At 35.8% G+C, this 18,246-nt stretch overlaps 1 protein-coding gene and 1 long non-coding RNA gene across 5 annotated transcripts; one reads left to right on the top strand and one right to left on the bottom strand.

Annotated features, from left to right (window-relative positions):
* Nucleotides 1-10,722: 10,722 nt before the first annotated feature.
* On the bottom strand, nt 10,723-12,740 carry LOC127833310 (uncharacterized). 3 transcript variants are annotated; one of them, XR_008027333.1, is made up of 3 exons: nt 12,640-12,740; nt 12,248-12,368; nt 10,723-11,058 (listed from the first exon to the last, which is right to left on the bottom strand). It is a non-coding gene; the product is annotated as an uncharacterized LOC127833310 (long non-coding RNA). The 3 variants fall into 3 exon arrangements; XR_008027334.1 differs by having other exon boundaries at nt 10,723-11,031; XR_008027332.1 differs by having other exon boundaries at nt 10,723-12,368.
* LOC127833298 (carcinoembryonic antigen-related cell adhesion molecule 5-like) lies at nt 10,890-16,063 on the top strand. 2 transcript variants are annotated; one of them, XM_052358478.1, is made up of 8 exons: nt 10,890-11,094; nt 11,379-11,525; nt 12,135-12,401; nt 12,647-12,916; nt 13,545-13,700; nt 14,116-14,187; nt 14,340-14,390; nt 15,037-16,063. In XM_052358478.1, the coding sequence occupies exons 1-8, from the start codon at nt 10,890-10,892 to the stop codon at nt 15,048-15,050; spliced, it is 1,182 nt and encodes a 393-aa protein (XP_052214438.1). In that variant the 3' UTR covers nt 15,051-16,063. The 2 variants fall into 2 exon arrangements, with proteins under 2 accessions (XP_052214438.1, XP_052214437.1); XM_052358477.1 differs by having other exon boundaries at nt 11,379-11,645.
* Nucleotides 16,064-18,246: the final 2,183 nt, after the last annotated feature.

Here is an 18,246-nt window from a genome sequence, read left to right as displayed (position 1 = left end):
GTTCAACCTCACCATCCTAGGGATCAGTGAATCAAGATGGACTGGCTCTCGGCAGAAGCGACTGACTTCCGGTGATTTCTGTTATTCTCGGGGCATGAGCAGGAGGATGCAGCACACACCCAGGGAGTAGCCCTGATGCTTTCCAAGTCGGCACAGAGAGCGCTCATCGGGTAGGAGGCACAAGGACCTCGTATCATGACGGCCTCTTTCCTTACAAAGAAGAAGAGGATAAACGTGGACATAATCCAGTGCTACGCCCCAACAAACGACAGTAAAGAGGATGAGAAGGACAACTTCTACAATAGACTGTCAACCATCATACAAGACAGACCAAAGAGAAACGTAATCATGCTAATGGGTGACTTCAACGCCAAGATCGGCAGTGACAACCGATGATGTGAGGAGATCATGGGAAAGCAAGGTTTAGGCGAGATGAACGACAACGGGGAGAGATTCGCCGAGCTGTGCGCCACAAGTAACCTGGTCATCGGAGGAAGTGTTTTCCATCACAGAAGGATACACAAGGCAACTTGGATGTCACCAGACCTGTCAACGGAGAACCAGATTAACCACTTGTGCAATGCAAGGAAGCTTCGTCGCTCTCTTTAGGATGTACGTGTCAAGCGAGCAGAAGACGTGGCGTCGGACCATCATCTCCTTGTCGCCCGATTGAAACTAAAGCTGAAGAAGAGTTGGACAGGTGGTCCCAACCAACGCCAACGGTACAACACTGCCACTCTGAAAGACACCTGGAAACAAGAAGAGTTCAAGGTCACTCTCTCCCACACGTTCCAGGTCCTAGAGGAGCTGCTTGAAGAAGGGACGATAGAGCAGAAGTGGCATAACGTGAAAGAAGCAGTGACTTCAACATGCCAAGAAGTACTGGGCTCCAAGTCTTACACCCACAAGGAGTGGATATCAGCAGCGACGCTTCAGAAAGTTGCCGAAAGACGAGAAAAGAAGGCAAGTGTTAACAACAACAGAACACGAGCCGCAAACGTGAAAGCACAAGAAGAGTACACCGAAGCAAATAGGAGCGTCAAGCGAAGTATTAGAGAAGACAAGAAGAAATACCTAGAGACGCTTGCAACAGAGGCGGAAGAGGCAGCCTATCAGATCAGAACTAAAGATCTGTACTCCATCACCAAGAGATAAGCAGGAAAGTTTGCCAAGCCAGAGAGGCCAGTAAGGGACAAAAATGGAGGAGTAATACCAGATGATGAAGGGCATAAGAAGAGGTGGATTGAGCACTTCCAGGAGCTACTCAACAGGCCAGCCCCTGTGAACCCACCGGAGATTCTGCCAGCTACAAGCGATCTGCAAATCAAATGATGCACTCCCACAAAGGAAGAGATCAGATGCGCCATCAAGCAATTGAACAACGGCAAATCTGCAGGACCTGACAGCATACCGGCAGAAGCGCTTAAGGCTGACGTGAAGACCAGTGTGGAGCTACTACACCCGCTCTTCAGCAAGATATGGGAAGAAGAAGAAATCCTAACAGAATGGAAAGAGGGTTACCTCATCAAGCTTCCCAAGAAAGGCAACCTCAGTTCCTGCTCCAACTACCGATGAATCACACTGTTGTCCATCCCAGGAAAGGTGTTTAAACACATCCTGCTGAACCGAATGAAAGATGCAGTAGACCCGCATCTCCGTGACCAACAAGCAGGCTTCCGAAAGGAGAGATCGTGCACGGATCAGATCGCAACCCTTCGCATCATTCTGGAACAATCCCTGGAGTGGAATTCGCCGTTGTATGTCAACTTTATTGACTATGAAAAGGCGTTCGAAAGCATTGACCGGGAGTCCCTCTGGAGACTTCTGAGGCACTACGGAGTGCCAGAAAAGATAACCATCATCATTAGGAAGTCTTATGAGGGAATGACCTGCAGAATTGTTCATGGCAGAGAGCTCACAAATGCCTTTGAAGTGAGAACTGGTGTGAGGCAAGGCTGTTTACTCTCACCTTTCCTGTTCCTGCTGACCATAGACTGGGTAATGAAGACATCAAGCGGAATGGATCGTAACTCTGATTGTAATGAACCCTGATTTTGATTAAGTATGAGTAATTTGAACGCTAATTCTGATTGTAATGAACACTGATTTTGATTAAGTATGTGTAATTTGAACGCTAATTCTGATTGTAATGAACACTGATTGTGATTAAGTATGAGTAATTTGACCGCTAATTCTGATTGTAATGAACACTGATTTTGATTAAGTATGAGTAATTTGACCGCTAATTCTGATTGTAATGAACACTGATTGTGATTAAGTATGAGTAATTTGACCGCTAATTCTGATTGTAATGAACACTGATTGTGATAAAGTATGAGTAATTTAAACGCTAACTCTGAATGTAATGAACACTGATTATGATTAAGTATGAGTAATTTGAACGCTAACTCTGATTGTAATGAACACTGATCATGATTCAGTATGAGTGATTTGCTTAACGCTTATCCTGATTACAATTAACGTTTATTGTGATTTACAATGTCTGCTGCGTGCAAAGGATAGTGTACTTATTGTAAGTTTTCGTTGTTAAAAAAACACAAGAGCAGTTTCTTTCTTTGAGATTATATACTTATTACACATTGTGTATTTTGTTATTAACACGAATTATAACATGAAGGATACAGTACGCAAACTGTTTTGATGTTTATATGATACAGTTATAATCTCCTTATATCCGGGCTAAGGCAAACAACACCAAATCAAAACGGATAAAGAAGATTTTATTTACAGAAGCAGCCCAGTTTGTTTTCTTTATATAATCCTGACCATTATCTAAGAATCTTTTGTCATAGCATTATTTGTATATTGACTTACCCCGTCATTCTGTCTGCAATATTGCCAATGTGCATTTTCAATAATACGAGGAATTCAAAGCCTAAGACATCTGCAAAATGCATCAAAGAAGGTGTAACCATGGATTCAAAAATCTTTAAGTAAATATTGTACCTGAAATGTCCCAGAATAATATAAATACAATTTTGTAACATTAATTGATTTGCGTGCTAGTTAAACCGTAGCCTTATTCTTGAAATAAGGGTGGTGTGTATTGCAATCACATACAGACAAATAGTATATGTAAACGGGCACCGTTTTCATATGAACCTAACTAATCAGGTCCCATGCATGGCAACAATCATTTCCGTCTTTTTTTTTCAATAGCGTTATACCATTCTGCCCATTTAGTTAATCTGGAATTTATAACATGATACAGAATCTTATTCAAAACATTGATAAGATAAATTTCTCTTAAGTTGGATGGGTCTGATTTAGACGTCGGGACTATGATGTTTTCACATCAGCTTTCTGGGAAAACAAATATGTCTCGAACTGATTTAAATATGTTACATAATAAGGGCATAACTAAGCCGAGACTGATATATTACGAAAAGATCAGGCAGTAACCTGTTATTCTCTATATATCTTCATATACATCGTCGGTAGTTTCAATATCAACAGGCATTGTATTTAGGAGTGTCGTATTATTTGTATATTTTTGCACAAACTCTATCTATAATGCCCTCTGGCGGGGTTTAGAAACTTGGCAAAGGAGGGCAAAGGAGGGCTTGAACGGGAGAAATCGTGTATTAACAAGGCGATTCACGCGCCGTTCATGCCCTGTTATGTGTTTTACATATCCATAAACTCGTCCACGCACAGTTAATTCAGTAAATTCCAAAATAATTCATCATTTCTTACTTTGTGCGGCTGCATTTCAAATTTGCCTTAATCCAATTAATCCACTGTTTAAGCACATTTTAAATCGAAAACTGCCTATCCGAAGGTAAAGCCTCGTCATTTCTGATGATGACCGAGTGAGGCATATGTTAAAACACAACATTGAACTGTATGACGTCATATGAAATAATCGAATTATTTTGTTGATGTCGAATGAACAAGACATATTGTTTTCAATGTTATTTTAATTTATTTTGGTATGTGTGATTTGTTGATGCAATAATAGCGAGAAAAAATATACACATTTTCTTGGACATGATCATCTGCGGGCGCTCTCAAAATCCATTCCTGCCGGAACGGATTTTTCGAGCGCCCGCCTGCCGGAACGGATTTTTTGAGCGCCCGCAGATGATCATGCCCTCGAAAACGTGTATTAACCCTATATAGCAAGTTCTTAAAATACATAAACCAATCGTTTGGAATTATACTTGAGTCCATAACATGATTATTGTGCATGCAATGGTGCATTGAAGGTACATATAGTATGATTGGTTACGCGTCTTCTCGGATCCCCGATCTTCGCTCCTTAGCTATAAACGAGATTTCTTAAATTATATATATACTATACAAGCCGGTTTCGTATGTCCTGCGTGACTTTGATAGTTTCGATAACTTTGGTGACTCGGCTTACCCCGCATGTCTTGGGTGACTAAAGGGTCTTGAGTGACCTAGATCGCTGCGGTTGTCTTGAGTGACTTGGGTCGCATCGGGTATCTTGAGTGACTTGGGCCACCCCGGTTGTCTTGAGTGACTTAGATCACCTCGGGTGTCTTGAGGGACTTGGGTCATCTCGGGTATCTTGAGTAACTTAGGTGTCTTGGATCACCTGGTTAACTAACACCTATATCAAGGAGTCTGCACATATTCCAATATATGCGTTATGCAAGGAGGACTATAAATCAGTGTATTAAAAGCGATAATAAGTAGCTTGAATGACTCAGGCTGACCAACAAAAAAATCGGGCACTGACTAATATTACCAAAGGAAACCTGTGACCCGGACAAATGTATGAGTCGCTAAGCCCTCCGCAAGTTATTGCTAATGCGAAAAGTTGTTTGGGTCACTTCCACTCAAATGGCATCCAAAGTCACATACATTTCACTGGCTCAGACTGACCTAGGATACCAAACCCGTGCCTGTCTTTATAAAGAAACCTGTGATCCGGACAAATGTATGAGTCTCTTGGCTTCCCTGTAAGCTATGGCTACTGCGCAAAGTTGCTGGAGTCGCTTCCACCCAAAAGGCATCCAAAGTCAAGATATTTCCAATGGTATATGGTATCTAATTGCCGCAGCGTAATACACGTTGTGATCCAAACGCCAATCGATCGCAGAAGGAATGCTCCCAGAAAAGCAGCCCTTTATATAATGATGGTTCACGTGACCCGCTTGTTAAAGACATAACCCTTATATTTGATGAAGACACAACCCTACCGTTTCAACCAGTAATTGTAATATACTACTATATTCTGAAATACATATTGTGCATTTATATAACCGACTTGTAATATTAGATCATCACATTTGGTAAATGAAAATACAACGATCAATCTTAAATTCACACACTTTTTGCGCTGAACCGTAAAAGTTAAAGACTTGCAAACGGGAAGCGTACTTGTGTTTTTACTGTAAACACTATGAATGAACTCAAAGAATAATGAACATAAAAGGTAAAATACCGGCCAAAATCGTCACAACTTTAACTTATAATTGAGTTTAAGCATTGCTTATGTTTTCACACTTGGTGAATTAACTAAATCTTAAAATGTAAAACAAACATTTAAACATTTAGTCATATACATTAAATATTTTTCCCAATGGTCCTTCAATGCTTTCAAACATATTGAAACAATTTTTGATATTTTTAGGGGAATTATTGCATTGTCATATGGTGTAGGCTACTCAGCTTGTTAAAAAACACATTTATTAACAAACCCATTGTCTTCCTTTTAAATGGAATGTGATATCGTGTATTTACTTCCTACTTGGTTGAATTCACACAATGAAGTCAACCATGTGTGTTAGACGAGCTTTTCAAAAATCAGGAAGAAAATATGGCCTATACGTCATTATTAAGCAATAAACATGAACTTTAAATATATGTGGAGCATGCGATGTATTTTAAATTGACCTAACACTTGCGGGTCAAGTTACTTACGCCTCGTTTATGTTTTCATCGTAGCGTCTATATATTCGTTAGTTGCATGCTTAATGTGAAAGGACTGTTTGAAATTTATTTGGTCTGAACCAGACCTTCGTAAATAAAAGTGGATGCTTACTGTGTTTTATTTATTCCCCAAGCCTTCTGGTAAAGTTCGTTGTGTATTATTGAATCGATGACGCTGTATCACGTTTTGATTACAGGTAAGAACACACGATGTATCTATAGAACTATTTTTTAACTTCTTTTTTAATCGATTCTTAATTATCTGGGTTTTTTTTAAATAGACAATTGAATTTCCAGATTTGCTTTGTTTTATTTTTTCTTCAATAACATAAACGGTTTATGACCGTTCAGTTTTAGTTCGGCATATTGTTCTGATATTTGTTATTAAATGTCTATTATTTTAATAATATTATTATTATCCTTATGGGAAATTTGCTTAGTATGCCTCAGAGATTGAAATCTTCATTATCGTGGGTTATCTATGTATTTCTTGAATATTCTGCTCTGCTGTATTTCATAAAATAGTTGATTTGTGTTGTCTGAATGCAATGTTTGTTAACGATCGTTAGAGTATTATTATTAGAATATTATCATAAAGACAACTCATTACAGGGCTATGGATATCCTGTTGTTACAGTCAGACCATCTCAGGTACATTGTTGCTTTATTTGATTTTAATTATGTTTTCTACTTCTTTATATTATCCAAGATATTTTTCCATAATAACTTTCTTTTAAATTTAACCCCGATGACGCTATATTGTTAACAAATAAAGTTTGAGAAAATTGAACAATTAGATTCTTACATGTGAAAACGGACACGTCTACTTTCACAAAATGGTAACGATAGACTTTATTTCTCGATCGTAAAAGTTGGAATGTAAACACAACTTGCTAGCTGTTGTGTCTCTTCCTGCAAAGCCACTGATGATCACACTTGATGTCTATGTTATTATTGTCTTGCACCCGTCAAGAATACGCTACCGACAGCACAAAATTCAATCATTGTATTTGTTATGATGAATATAAGAAATCATATCAAAATGCACGCAGTTAAGTCACAGAACGCGTAACTAGTTGATAATATAGGGACGTATCGACTGCGAATATGGTATTTTTTCATAGTTTTGATAAGTATAATTGAAAGTTTTAAATGGTTGATTGCCAGGTACGTCTCGTTTTTAAAGACGTTCAATAGAACTTGTTTTGTATGACTATTACAAATCGGCCTTTGAAGACATTTAGACGGCGCAGAAAAGTCATTCGAAATGGAAAAATCTGTATGAAAGAAATGTACATAACGTACCTCTGTACGAACGCGCCATATCGACTAAAATGTAGTAAATACTTGTTAAAGTAGGCGCTTTGTGTAGACGTGAGTTCGAATTCAGCTAAAAGCAGATAAAGAAAGTTATCCTTTTAGTAAGCCTCGCGCTTCCATGGTTCTAAGCCTCGCATGATAAACTTGATCTTTATCCAAAACTCACATAATATTCTCAATATATAATGTGCATTGCATATATTTGTTTTCTTAACAATTTTATCAATTTAGAAATAGTACTTGACAGATGTATGCCTGATACGAAGAGAGTACGCACTAATTTATCGCATGTCATAGTTTCGTGATAATACAGTCGATATCCAATTTAAAATCAGGACGAGAAACTATTACTGTGTTGCATGTAAAAAGAGTGATTCAAAAATTGTCTTCACGGTAAAAAAAGTAATAAAGTGAGACGTTTGATCCAAAGAATACATTGGTAATGTTTGCTACTTGGCTTAGCAATGCCTAAAGTAAAAGGTCAATAGCAATTTTGATTAAAAAGGATGAACCTACTTTAGTAAGATGCCGGGGTATGTTACCAAATAATATCGGTTCCATGAGATCCTCCTTTTATAAACGCTTTTTTGCAGGGAGACAGTAAATTGTCATATATTATTATTTACATACCTGTACTGCTTTCAATGTAAATCTAAATTGTTTATACATTTACACTATGTTTTGATTTATTATTTGTACAGTAGATTATACAATTTCTTCAGCCGGATAATTGGATAATTCAGTAAAATCATTCTTTGTTTGTTCATTTTGCCTCGTTTTTAGTTTTAAATTAGCAATACGGAAATTATGACTACGAGACAAAAAGCAAGTTATTCATGATTCCATATTCTTGTTTGGTTTGTCTACTTAAATTATGTGTATAAGAAACAATCACTAAAAGTAAACAAGTATTCGATATGAAAATGTAAATTGATGAAACACCAACCAGAAATAATATCATGTGTGTTTTGACAAAGGCATTTTGATAATTTATGTAACTTTATGTTTCCATAAAGGGCCGCTCTCAGTGTCTCTGAATCCGCCGAATCTCGACCATGTTATATGGGAGAGAAGTACGTTTACTGTACAATGTACGGCAATTTGTTCACCAAATCCCTGCACGTTCTCATGGACAAAAGACGGAGTCGAGGTCAGCAACACGAGCCACTTGTTTTTTGGGTCCATGAACAAAGAAAAGGCAGGCAAATACGTTTGCACTGCTAGGAATACCGTGTCTGGTGCTACAAACATAAGCGGGACGCTCATGATAGAGGTATATTGTAAGTGACCTTGGACGTTTATCTTAGTATTTCTTTGAATTATTTAGCAATGTTAAGTTCTTATATTAAATGCTTGAAACTTGATTGTATAAGTACATGTGTTAATGGGACAGACTGTGTTGGGTTATAATTTGTGCCGGGTTTCACTTATGTTATAACTATCTTATTAAAACGCATACCGTTTACATCGTTAAAGTTATTAATTGTCACAGGAGACATTATCTTTCTATCCCATTTCAGTACAAATGGATTAATTGTATTACGGTTGTTGTTTTAGATGGTCCTGATAATAGACAAATTACTCTGAATCCATCGAACCTCTTATACACGATCTTAGAGGGACAAACACTTGCTAATATCACGTGTTCAGCCGACTGTAATCCTGTATGCTCATTTATCTGGAGAAAATCGGGAATTATGGTCAGCAACACTGGAGTATTACCTCTGGGTTCTGTAACGAGAAATCATGCTGGAAGCTATGAATGCACCGCGAATAATGAACATATTGGTCGATCCGCGTCAAGCTGGCCAGTTGTTATAAAGATCATATGTACGTTTATGGGATTTATTGTAAATTGTAAATAAATAGTTTTTCTCGATTCCGTTTAAAACCTTTTAAGACACGCCTTATAGCTTGTTAAAATTATATTGTCTCATACTAATATATCTACAGCGAAATATATTGTCATCAACTAAGTAACGATTATTTAACGTTACACAATTTTGCATTAAATAATGATATCAATTCAGTCATATAGGTCATATTCAGTGTCGACTGCATCTGTTTTTTAGATGAAATGTTGATTAATCTACAGTCTTAATTTACATGACAAAATGTTAAGAATTTTGAATGTGCCTTTAAATCATACATACTTCATCTTGTAAATCGATCGATGCCGAATGGGTTATGTTATGTTTATGTACAGACGGCCCCGACTCAGCAACATTGAGTCTCTCTGCACTCTTCTACTCGACAACTGAAGGAAATACTATATCAGACATAACGTGTTCTGCAACCTGTCTTCCGGACAAGTGTAGTTTCTCGTGGACAAAGTCGGGAACGGAAGTCAGCAATTCTAGTGTCCTGTCACTCGGGTACGCTCAAAGAAATATGGCTGGTAACTATGTATGTACTGCCAAGAACCCAGGATCACTATACAATATAAGCACCGGGACTTTTGTGTTAGAAATTGCATGTAAGTTTTCGTTTTGTTTCAGCTGCTTTTAAAGAACATTTATCAACATGTAATCTAAATGTGCTGACAAATATTCTCTATTTTAATCTTTCATTCAGATCAAATGTTGGACAGTTGATTTGAAAATCTGGTGTTTTAAAGTGTGTTTATTACATAATGTGATCATACATTGTATCATTACTCTTGCATTCTGTATAATTAAAATTCAATGGAAAGTGCTGTTATTAATGAAACTGATGTTCTTGCAGATGGCCCTGAAAACATTACCCTGTCACCAGTTATAAAGTCCTACACGCTCAATGAGGGACAAATACTTAATAACATAACGTGTTCTGCAAAATGTGTCCCTGAGTGTACATTTTCGTGGAAAAGATCGTATACCGTAATGATGAACAATACTGTCAGTTGGCTCGGTAAAGAGAGGTGACGCGGGCATTTATGAATGCTCTGTGAGCAATCCTAAGTCAGGAAAGATCGTAAACAGTTATACAGTCGAGATTGTGATTAGATGTAAGTTTGTTTTTAAATGTGTATAAATATTGATTTGAAGGCGCAGCTACAGTTACCTACTTAAATGACGTAAACAATACAGGCCGTTTTGTAAAAAATGATTATTGTAATTGAAACGTGTTGACTGTTTCCTATTTGTATACTGTTTCGAAAACGTTATTTGCAAATACAGAAACAAATGCTGAGAACACATATAACTATTTAAATTAAAATGGTTCATGTAATGTTTCTAGTTTCACCTACTACATACACTTAAACTAAAACAACTGATCGAAAATATGAAAATATAGCAGGTTATGTGTACATCGCACACAATTATGTGCGGATTTCAAAATTATGATTCGTATCTTCTCGAGGTCTTTAAGGTGATCAAATACGCGAGACTTAACATACGGTTTCTCATCCGTAAATCACTAATATACGATGGCTGTATCTTTATGATATTCTTGAAACAATACTGTTACAAATAAATTTCAATCAGCATTAACAAAAAATATAAGTAGTATACATATTTATGTAAAGCTTAATGCAATAATAAACCTCCACCATAAAGAATGAACTCACAAGAATTTTATGCAGTTATGATTATGTTACAGATGGTCCCGACTCCACAGTAATATCTCCGTCTTCACTTTACTATTCTACGACTGAAGGAAGCACAATGTCAGATATAACATGTTCTGCAACCTGTTATCCTGACAAGTGTAGTTTCTCGTGGACGAAGTCGGGAAATGAAGTCAGCAATTCGAGTGTGCTGTCACTCGGGTCCGCTCACAGAAACCAGGCTGGTAACTACGTATGTACTGCCAAGAATCCAGGAACAATAGAAACTGCAAGCAGTGCGATAATTGTGGTAGAGATTGCATGTAAGTGGAAGCTGCGTTTTAGTTGTACTCAATGCATGTTTATATCCAACGGAGAAGGCATTGACTATTCATGTACTGGCAGTCATTCTTTAACGTCATTAATAAGAATTTCAACATTTAAGATAAAATATAAATATAAAATATGTACTGTTGCACTAAATATAGATTTGATTAGATTGTATATATCTGTTAAATGTTGACAACATTTTATCACACGTTCAAGGCAATTCCACATAGAAATTACCTTAAGAATCTTACTAACTCGGAACGTTATTTCATTGCAGATGGTCCTGAGGACATTACCCTGTCACCAGATATTAAATCCTACACGTTCAATGAGGGACAAACACTTCATAACATAACGTGTTCTGCAAAATGTGTCCCTGAGTGTACATTTTCGTGGAAAAGATCGTCAACCGTTATAATAAACAGTAACTTACTGTCACTGGGTTATGTTAAGAGAGGTGACACAGGAATCTATGAATGTTCTGCAAGGAATCCAAGATCAGGACAGATCGTAAACAGTCAAACAGTCGAGATTTTGATTAGATGTAAAAAAAAATAATTAATTGTTAAGAAATATGCTCTCTTTTATACGAATGTCTTAACGTGTAATTGTTATTGTACAAAATTCGCTATGATACTTTGTGCATTATTTAATTAAGGGATGCACATTTTTAATTAATATACGTGTAACTAACACGATTGTTTTGCGTGATCTCTTGAATCAATATTTAAGGGATGGCCGAATATATACGAATTGTTGAAAAAAAACGAAATAAGGTAATGACATAAACGTATGTGTAAAGTGTAATGAGAACAAATGAATGTATCAAAAAGTAATATTCAAACGAACGTGTGTCCATGTGTTTTCTGTATTGTACCAGGAACGCGTTCAGACAATCAGAATCCCTTTAATGGTCAAAGTTTAAGCATCATGTATTCACCGGTCATTATTGTAACCCACTACTTCGGTAAAACAAAACTACTCTGACCAAATAAAAAAGAGTGTGTATGCTTTAATTCTACATTATTTACAGATGGTCCTGACATGGTCACACTTTCGCCGAATCAGTTGTCGTTCACCAATAATGAGGGACAATTGATGTCCGACATTCGATGTTCGGCCAGCTGTGTCCCAGTTTGCACTTACATATGGAGAAAGTCAGATATCCTTGTCAGCGACAACAATGTTCTGTCACTTGGCTCTCTCAACAGGGGCGAAGATGGAAGTTACGCATGCACTGCCACAAATCCAGAATTGAATGTGACGACTGAGAGTCCCATTGTTGTAATTGAGATAAGAAGTAAGTGACCTGAATGCTTTTTATGTTGAAATATCTACACTACAATACGTATTTTATATAAAAAAAAATATCTTTTATTCATTATTTTTTACAAATAAGACACAATTGTATTTAAGATAAGTCAATTATGGATCTTAATGTACAATAAATTTTTTTTGTTGATTTTTTTGTTTACAAGTTGTCAAGACTCGGAACAAATTTCTTCGAAAATGAATATATAACAAAAATGTGTGCTTACATTTAAGTTGGTCCCGATTCCGTGTCGCTATCACCACCAACTCTTAACTACCAAATGACAGAAGGTCAAGTTCTTAATAACATCACGTGTTCGGCTCGATGTGTACCAGACGCGTGTTTATACACGTGGTCGAAATCAGGCGCCGTTATCGTGAATGGTTTCGTGTTATCCATTGGTTCGTTCGAATTTGGGGAGGCGGGAAGCTATGTTTGTACTGCCAAAAACCCCGGATCTGGGGTGGCGGTTACCAGTCATAGTGTCCTCATTGAATCTAAAGGTACTGCATGTAATAGCTTCTGTTAAATATGCCCATCTTAATATAAGAAAATGTACAAAAAACTTCATGCCTTTAATTAATTAACATCATCTTTCGTATGAACATAGACATAATGTATTCGATGTTTGAATTGTCTTTGAAAAGTACTCAGGCAAACAATGCCGAAGATGTGCCGATATGGACTTTGCCCATCATGACGTGTTTTCAAGAGTGGAAATTGTCCAGCTTTCAATATCTATTATCTGTTGATCATTGTAAACTTTTCTGCCCTTTAATTAAGAGTATATATTAAAATGTTTCATGTCTCGTGCCTAACCGAAATTTTAGCCACATGCATATGGATTTAAATACTTACTTTCATATTCAAATTTTATTGATCGGCAACCATCGTCAAACATCGAACAATTTTAGAACACCATAATTGCGCCAGGCATTGGTGTTATTTAAAAATGCTAGCGTTCAGTCACGAGATAATTCAAATAAGTCTAACAGCCATAACATACAAATAAGTGATAAAAATAGTACCAAAAATATAATTTTTATTTAACGTCACATAATGTCCTGAAACTATGAAACTGAAATCGGGTGTGAAACGGGAACGATTATGCGTTAACGGATATGTTTTCAGAGGCAGCGACGACGCTAACAGATCCAGAAACAAGGCAACAGACGACTACCATCATTGTTGGCGCGGTGATGGGCGGATGCGTTGCTATAGTATTAGTTGTACTCCTGATGCTTAGAAGACGACACGTGATTTGTAAATGCAATTGTGTTAAGACAGGTGGGTTAACATTGTTTTATACACCTTTTTACTAGATAACTAAGATTGCCATGCACATACGCGCGTATTTCAATTACATTGGAAATAATTATCAATATATGCGGATGTACTGTAAATCTAAGGAAATAAAAATTTCGAATTATGTGTGGTAAAGCAATTAAATTTCATTCGGACTATGGGCATGGCTTCGCAGACAGTCATAGGTGATACAAGCAGTCAGTTTGTAAACAGGTATATCAACAGAGACGGGCAAGTAAAACATATTGGGAAAAATGCATGCGTATGCAAATTGTCTAGATAAATATTAATTAAAACTACAGCTGTATAACAAATAAAACACGTATGTTTATGGTATTTGTTGTGTTTCCCGATGGTTATCGACTCAAATGTAAACAGAAATGTTAAATCGTTTAAGACTCTTCACCTGATGGCATTGACCTTCCTGACACTCCATCCAAAACGAGGACGACGGATCAATCTGAACAACGTGAGTTTATTTCCCTTCTCTTTTGCGTGTATACGCGCGCGTACACACGCCTTTTAACTCTGATATGTGTATTATTATATTGCTACAATACTGTTTATTGTGTGGATGTTTTAATTAAACGATAACTCATATTTTATTTTGTGATTTTAAAGATACCCAGATGTCTGAGATTGAAAATACCCAGCACACGTATGAGCAAATAGGTAACAATAAAGGAATCATTTCCAACCCAGTGTTGCTTATTGCAGTAATAACAGTGTTGACTACGACAAACAGTTTGTTATTTCCGCAATAATTTATTGACCTTAACTTTGTTAGATTCAATCTCATATACAAGTGGCTTTTATGTATTGAATATTAAATATGTAAGCGTAATGTACCATCAATTATCACCAAAGAATATATAAATAAAAAATACTTTATAATAATTCATTTTTTAAATGAACTTTACAACACATCAAGATGGCTCAACATAATTACCTAACCTTCTTTTATATTTAATAAAATACAGTTGTATAACTTTAACATGAATACAATTTACCATTTTATCGGATCGCGTTATGAAATATAGGTCAATTTATTGTGACTTGCAATAAGTTAACTTTTCTAATTCATCCTGGTTACGAAATAGTAACATATTTTATTAACAGCTTACATGTAATCTACACACCGACACGCTTGTTGAATCCTCTTGTTAAAATAAATGTGTAACTGCTATTTAAAATAAATGTAAAGGCGAAGGAAAACATAATTACACATGTATGGCAAATAGAATAATGTTGTTTTTATTTTAAGTATAACTGCTTAATTTGCGTTATGTTTGTATTAATAAATGATATTACATTTTAGGTAGAAACATCTGAAGTCAACAATGACTATCATGGCTTGTAATGGGACGTATTCTCGTATGCAACTAGGACACTCTAAGCGATGTTGCAAAGATGGAAATAACACATTAAACATAATTATCTTTATCTACACATACCAATAAACATTTTATATTTCTTTCATTTATATTTTTGAATGTAACTGATATGTATGCGATGTAAAATTTACCGTGAAAGGTCAATGGTCACATGCTATAAGTGTCAACGATTGAATTGCTACCCGTGATTGCAATCTTACTATGATTTAGTGTGAGTGATTTGAACGCTAACCCTGATTATAAATGGGCACTTATTTGGATTAAGTATTAATTATTTTAACTATAACCCTGATTGCAATGAACCCTTGCTATGATTTAGTATTAGTAATTTGAACGCTTAACCTCATTATATTGAGTGTTTATTGTGATTTACAATGTCAGCTGTGTGCAAGAAAATAGTGTAGTTATTGTAAGTTTTCGTTGTCAAAATCCCACAATAGCAGTTTCTTTCTTTCAGATTAAATGCTTATTACACTTTGTGTATTTTTTTTGAACATGCATTATAACATAAAGGATACGACGCAACGTGTGTTGATGTCTATATTATACAGTTATAATCTCCTTATACCCTTTTTAAGGTTTTGTTTACAGAAGCAGTCCAGTTTACTCTCCCGATCATTAAAAACATATAACAATGCCTAGTGTATCTGTGAATATGCAGATGTTTACGCCAATATCTAAGACGTTAAGCATGGTATTCTACACAGTCTGGAAGCCTGCAATACTCTCCATTGTCATAGCATTATTTGTATATTGATTAACTCCGTAATTCTGCATGCAATATTGCAAAGGTGCATTCTCAATAATACGGGGGATTTCAAAGCCCTAAACATCCGCACAATACATCAAAGAATGCTGTCTGGAAAAACAAATATGTCTCGCACTGAATTAAATATGTTGCATAACAAGGGCAAAATGTGGCAAATATTATCATCATTCTGTATTTTACACCAATAAATCTATATGTTCCATGTGTTATATGTTTAATTCTGTTGCAAAATACAGAATCAGTGATTTCAGATTTCAATATATCTGTATACATCTTCAGAAGTCTTAGTATTAACGGCAATGATAATTCAGAAACCAATCCTTTGGAATTATGCTTGAGTCTATTACATGATTATTATGCATACGATGGTGTTTTAATATCCGCAAAATGACGTTATGATTATTTTTGGAATCAAAAAGCATACATTTAACTGTAGTCTTATGAAATACGTGCACATGTTTAAACAATCGAGCATATGATGGTTCTTGACTACGAGTTTTAATTTGCTGAACTTTGTTCGACGGTTGATCGTTTTGTTGTAACCGGTTGAAATGTGTTATAACAAAAACAATAGATTAAAAAAGAACCATACTGTGTCATTAAAGTTGTCAATAATTTGATTTCATTTGAATTTTGTTAACTATTTATCGTGTGGGATCTTAATTGAAAGTATAGATACATTTATAGAAAAAAAAACACACACAACCGCATTTCTATATTTATTAAGTGTCTCTCAGCAAATATATTTGAACCAAAAATGTCGATAAAGAAGACAATCGGCGGTGAAATAACTACTGATGTATATGCAATCTATTCAACTTCAGGACATAGATGGTTACGCGTCTTCTCGGATCGCAGATCTTCGCCCCCTATTTTTTAACAAGAAGGCTCGAACTCTAGATTGTTCGAACAGATTGACCAAAAATTTATTGGAGAATAACTCGGTCATTATTTGTATCTGTACCGTAATAAATACGATAACGACACAATACCACAGCACGATGATGATTTCATGTTCTCCATATTATAGGAAAGGGTAAAATATGACGAAACGATCAACACTAACATGACGTCATTTCACAGCCAGTAGTGTATTCAACCAGAAGGTCACTATGTTATATCACTACATATCTCTCAGGGATTCATTTCGTCACTACAATGATAGATGTTTGATGTTGAATAGAAACAGAAAAAAATCTTATTGCAAAACATACATGTAATGCACTGACAGTTGAGGTAGAAAAACACTTAAAAAAATACCCGAAAACAAAACAACTTAACTTAATATTTTTAAAATAGATCTACCCTGCCGGACACACGAGAAAAAAAACGGTTTAAAACTTCCGCTTCCGCGATACCCAACATAACAATTACAACATAAATCAATAACAAGATGTTATTATTATAACGCGGAAGACAATTGCAAAAGTACCTATCCAGTGGCGTTGCTAGAAGAGTATGCTTTACCATAGAGTTCACCCCGATATGATGTGAAAAGTTGGACGTGCTTGGAAAAGTTTCCGATAAATTTTGCTGAATTTCGGTAGGGTAAGTAAATCCAGTTCTATAATTGTTTAAAGGCATTTTTTAAATAAAATACTGTTGGTATATGCAAAGGAGGTATTATCATGTATGTTAGAAAAATCCTGGTTATTATTATTCAGGATTTATTGAAATGTGACTATTTGAAGTCGACGATGCATGGATTTGTCCCCTATGTAGCACTATATTGACAAATTTCTTTAAAGGTATGCCAGTGACAAAGTTTTTGCACCGAAAATGATATCAACCAATGTCCCCGAGTAACATATCCGCCAGGGTTTCTAAACGAAATGGTATTGGTGGAGAAATTCGACTTTACAATTACCATGTTGATGAAAAAAGATATGACCCGGTGCAGTGCAAAGATGTCAAGATATGACAGGAGTTCAGTTCATTTATAAACTTAAAAGCTCACTATTACAGCTGATTTATACCCACTCTGGTGCATTTTAGATCATTTTCATTGAACATTGAGGTTTCATAATTATATCCCTTCTGAAGCTTAGTTAATTGCCAGCTTATTTGTATCTTTTGATGTTTTTTATTGTTTGAAAATAATTGTAAATGTAAAGCAATTGATTCATACAGGTACAAATATACGTCAGTTAGGCAATCTAAATATGTATATTAATATATTCAGCCTATAGTTCCAATTATGGGTAGACTTTCATAAATCTGAACTAAATTTGGATCAATGATACAGGACTTATAGTTGACAGCTTTGAAAACATCTCCGACAATTCACGTGTGTAAATGTCTGTTTATTTTCGTTCTTTTTGGTAATGATATATGTAAAATATAAACATAAATTTTCAAAACCCAA

Source organism: Dreissena polymorpha, chromosome 6 (genome assembly GCF_020536995.1).
Source record: "Dreissena polymorpha isolate Duluth1 chromosome 6, UMN_Dpol_1.0, whole genome shotgun sequence".
Taxonomy (NCBI): Eukaryota; Metazoa; Mollusca; class Bivalvia; order Myida; family Dreissenidae; genus Dreissena; species Dreissena polymorpha.
Note: the sequence above shows the minus strand (reverse complement) of the source record. Positions and strands in the feature narration are given on the sequence as shown.

Bases quoted from the DNA above. Each gene is read 5' to 3' on its own strand.
- LOC127833298 (XM_052358477.1), top strand. From the start codon at position 10,890: ATGTCAGATATAACATGTTCTGCAACCTGTTATCCTGACAAGTGTAGT. The intron at 11,095-11,378 runs GTAAGTGGAAGC...ATTTCATTGCAG, and splicing joins AATTGTGGTAGAGATTGCAT to ATGGTCCTGAGGACATTACC. The intron at 13,701-14,115 runs GTGGGTTAACAT...AAATCGTTTAAG, and splicing joins ATGCAATTGTGTTAAGACAG to ACTCTTCACCTGATGGCATT.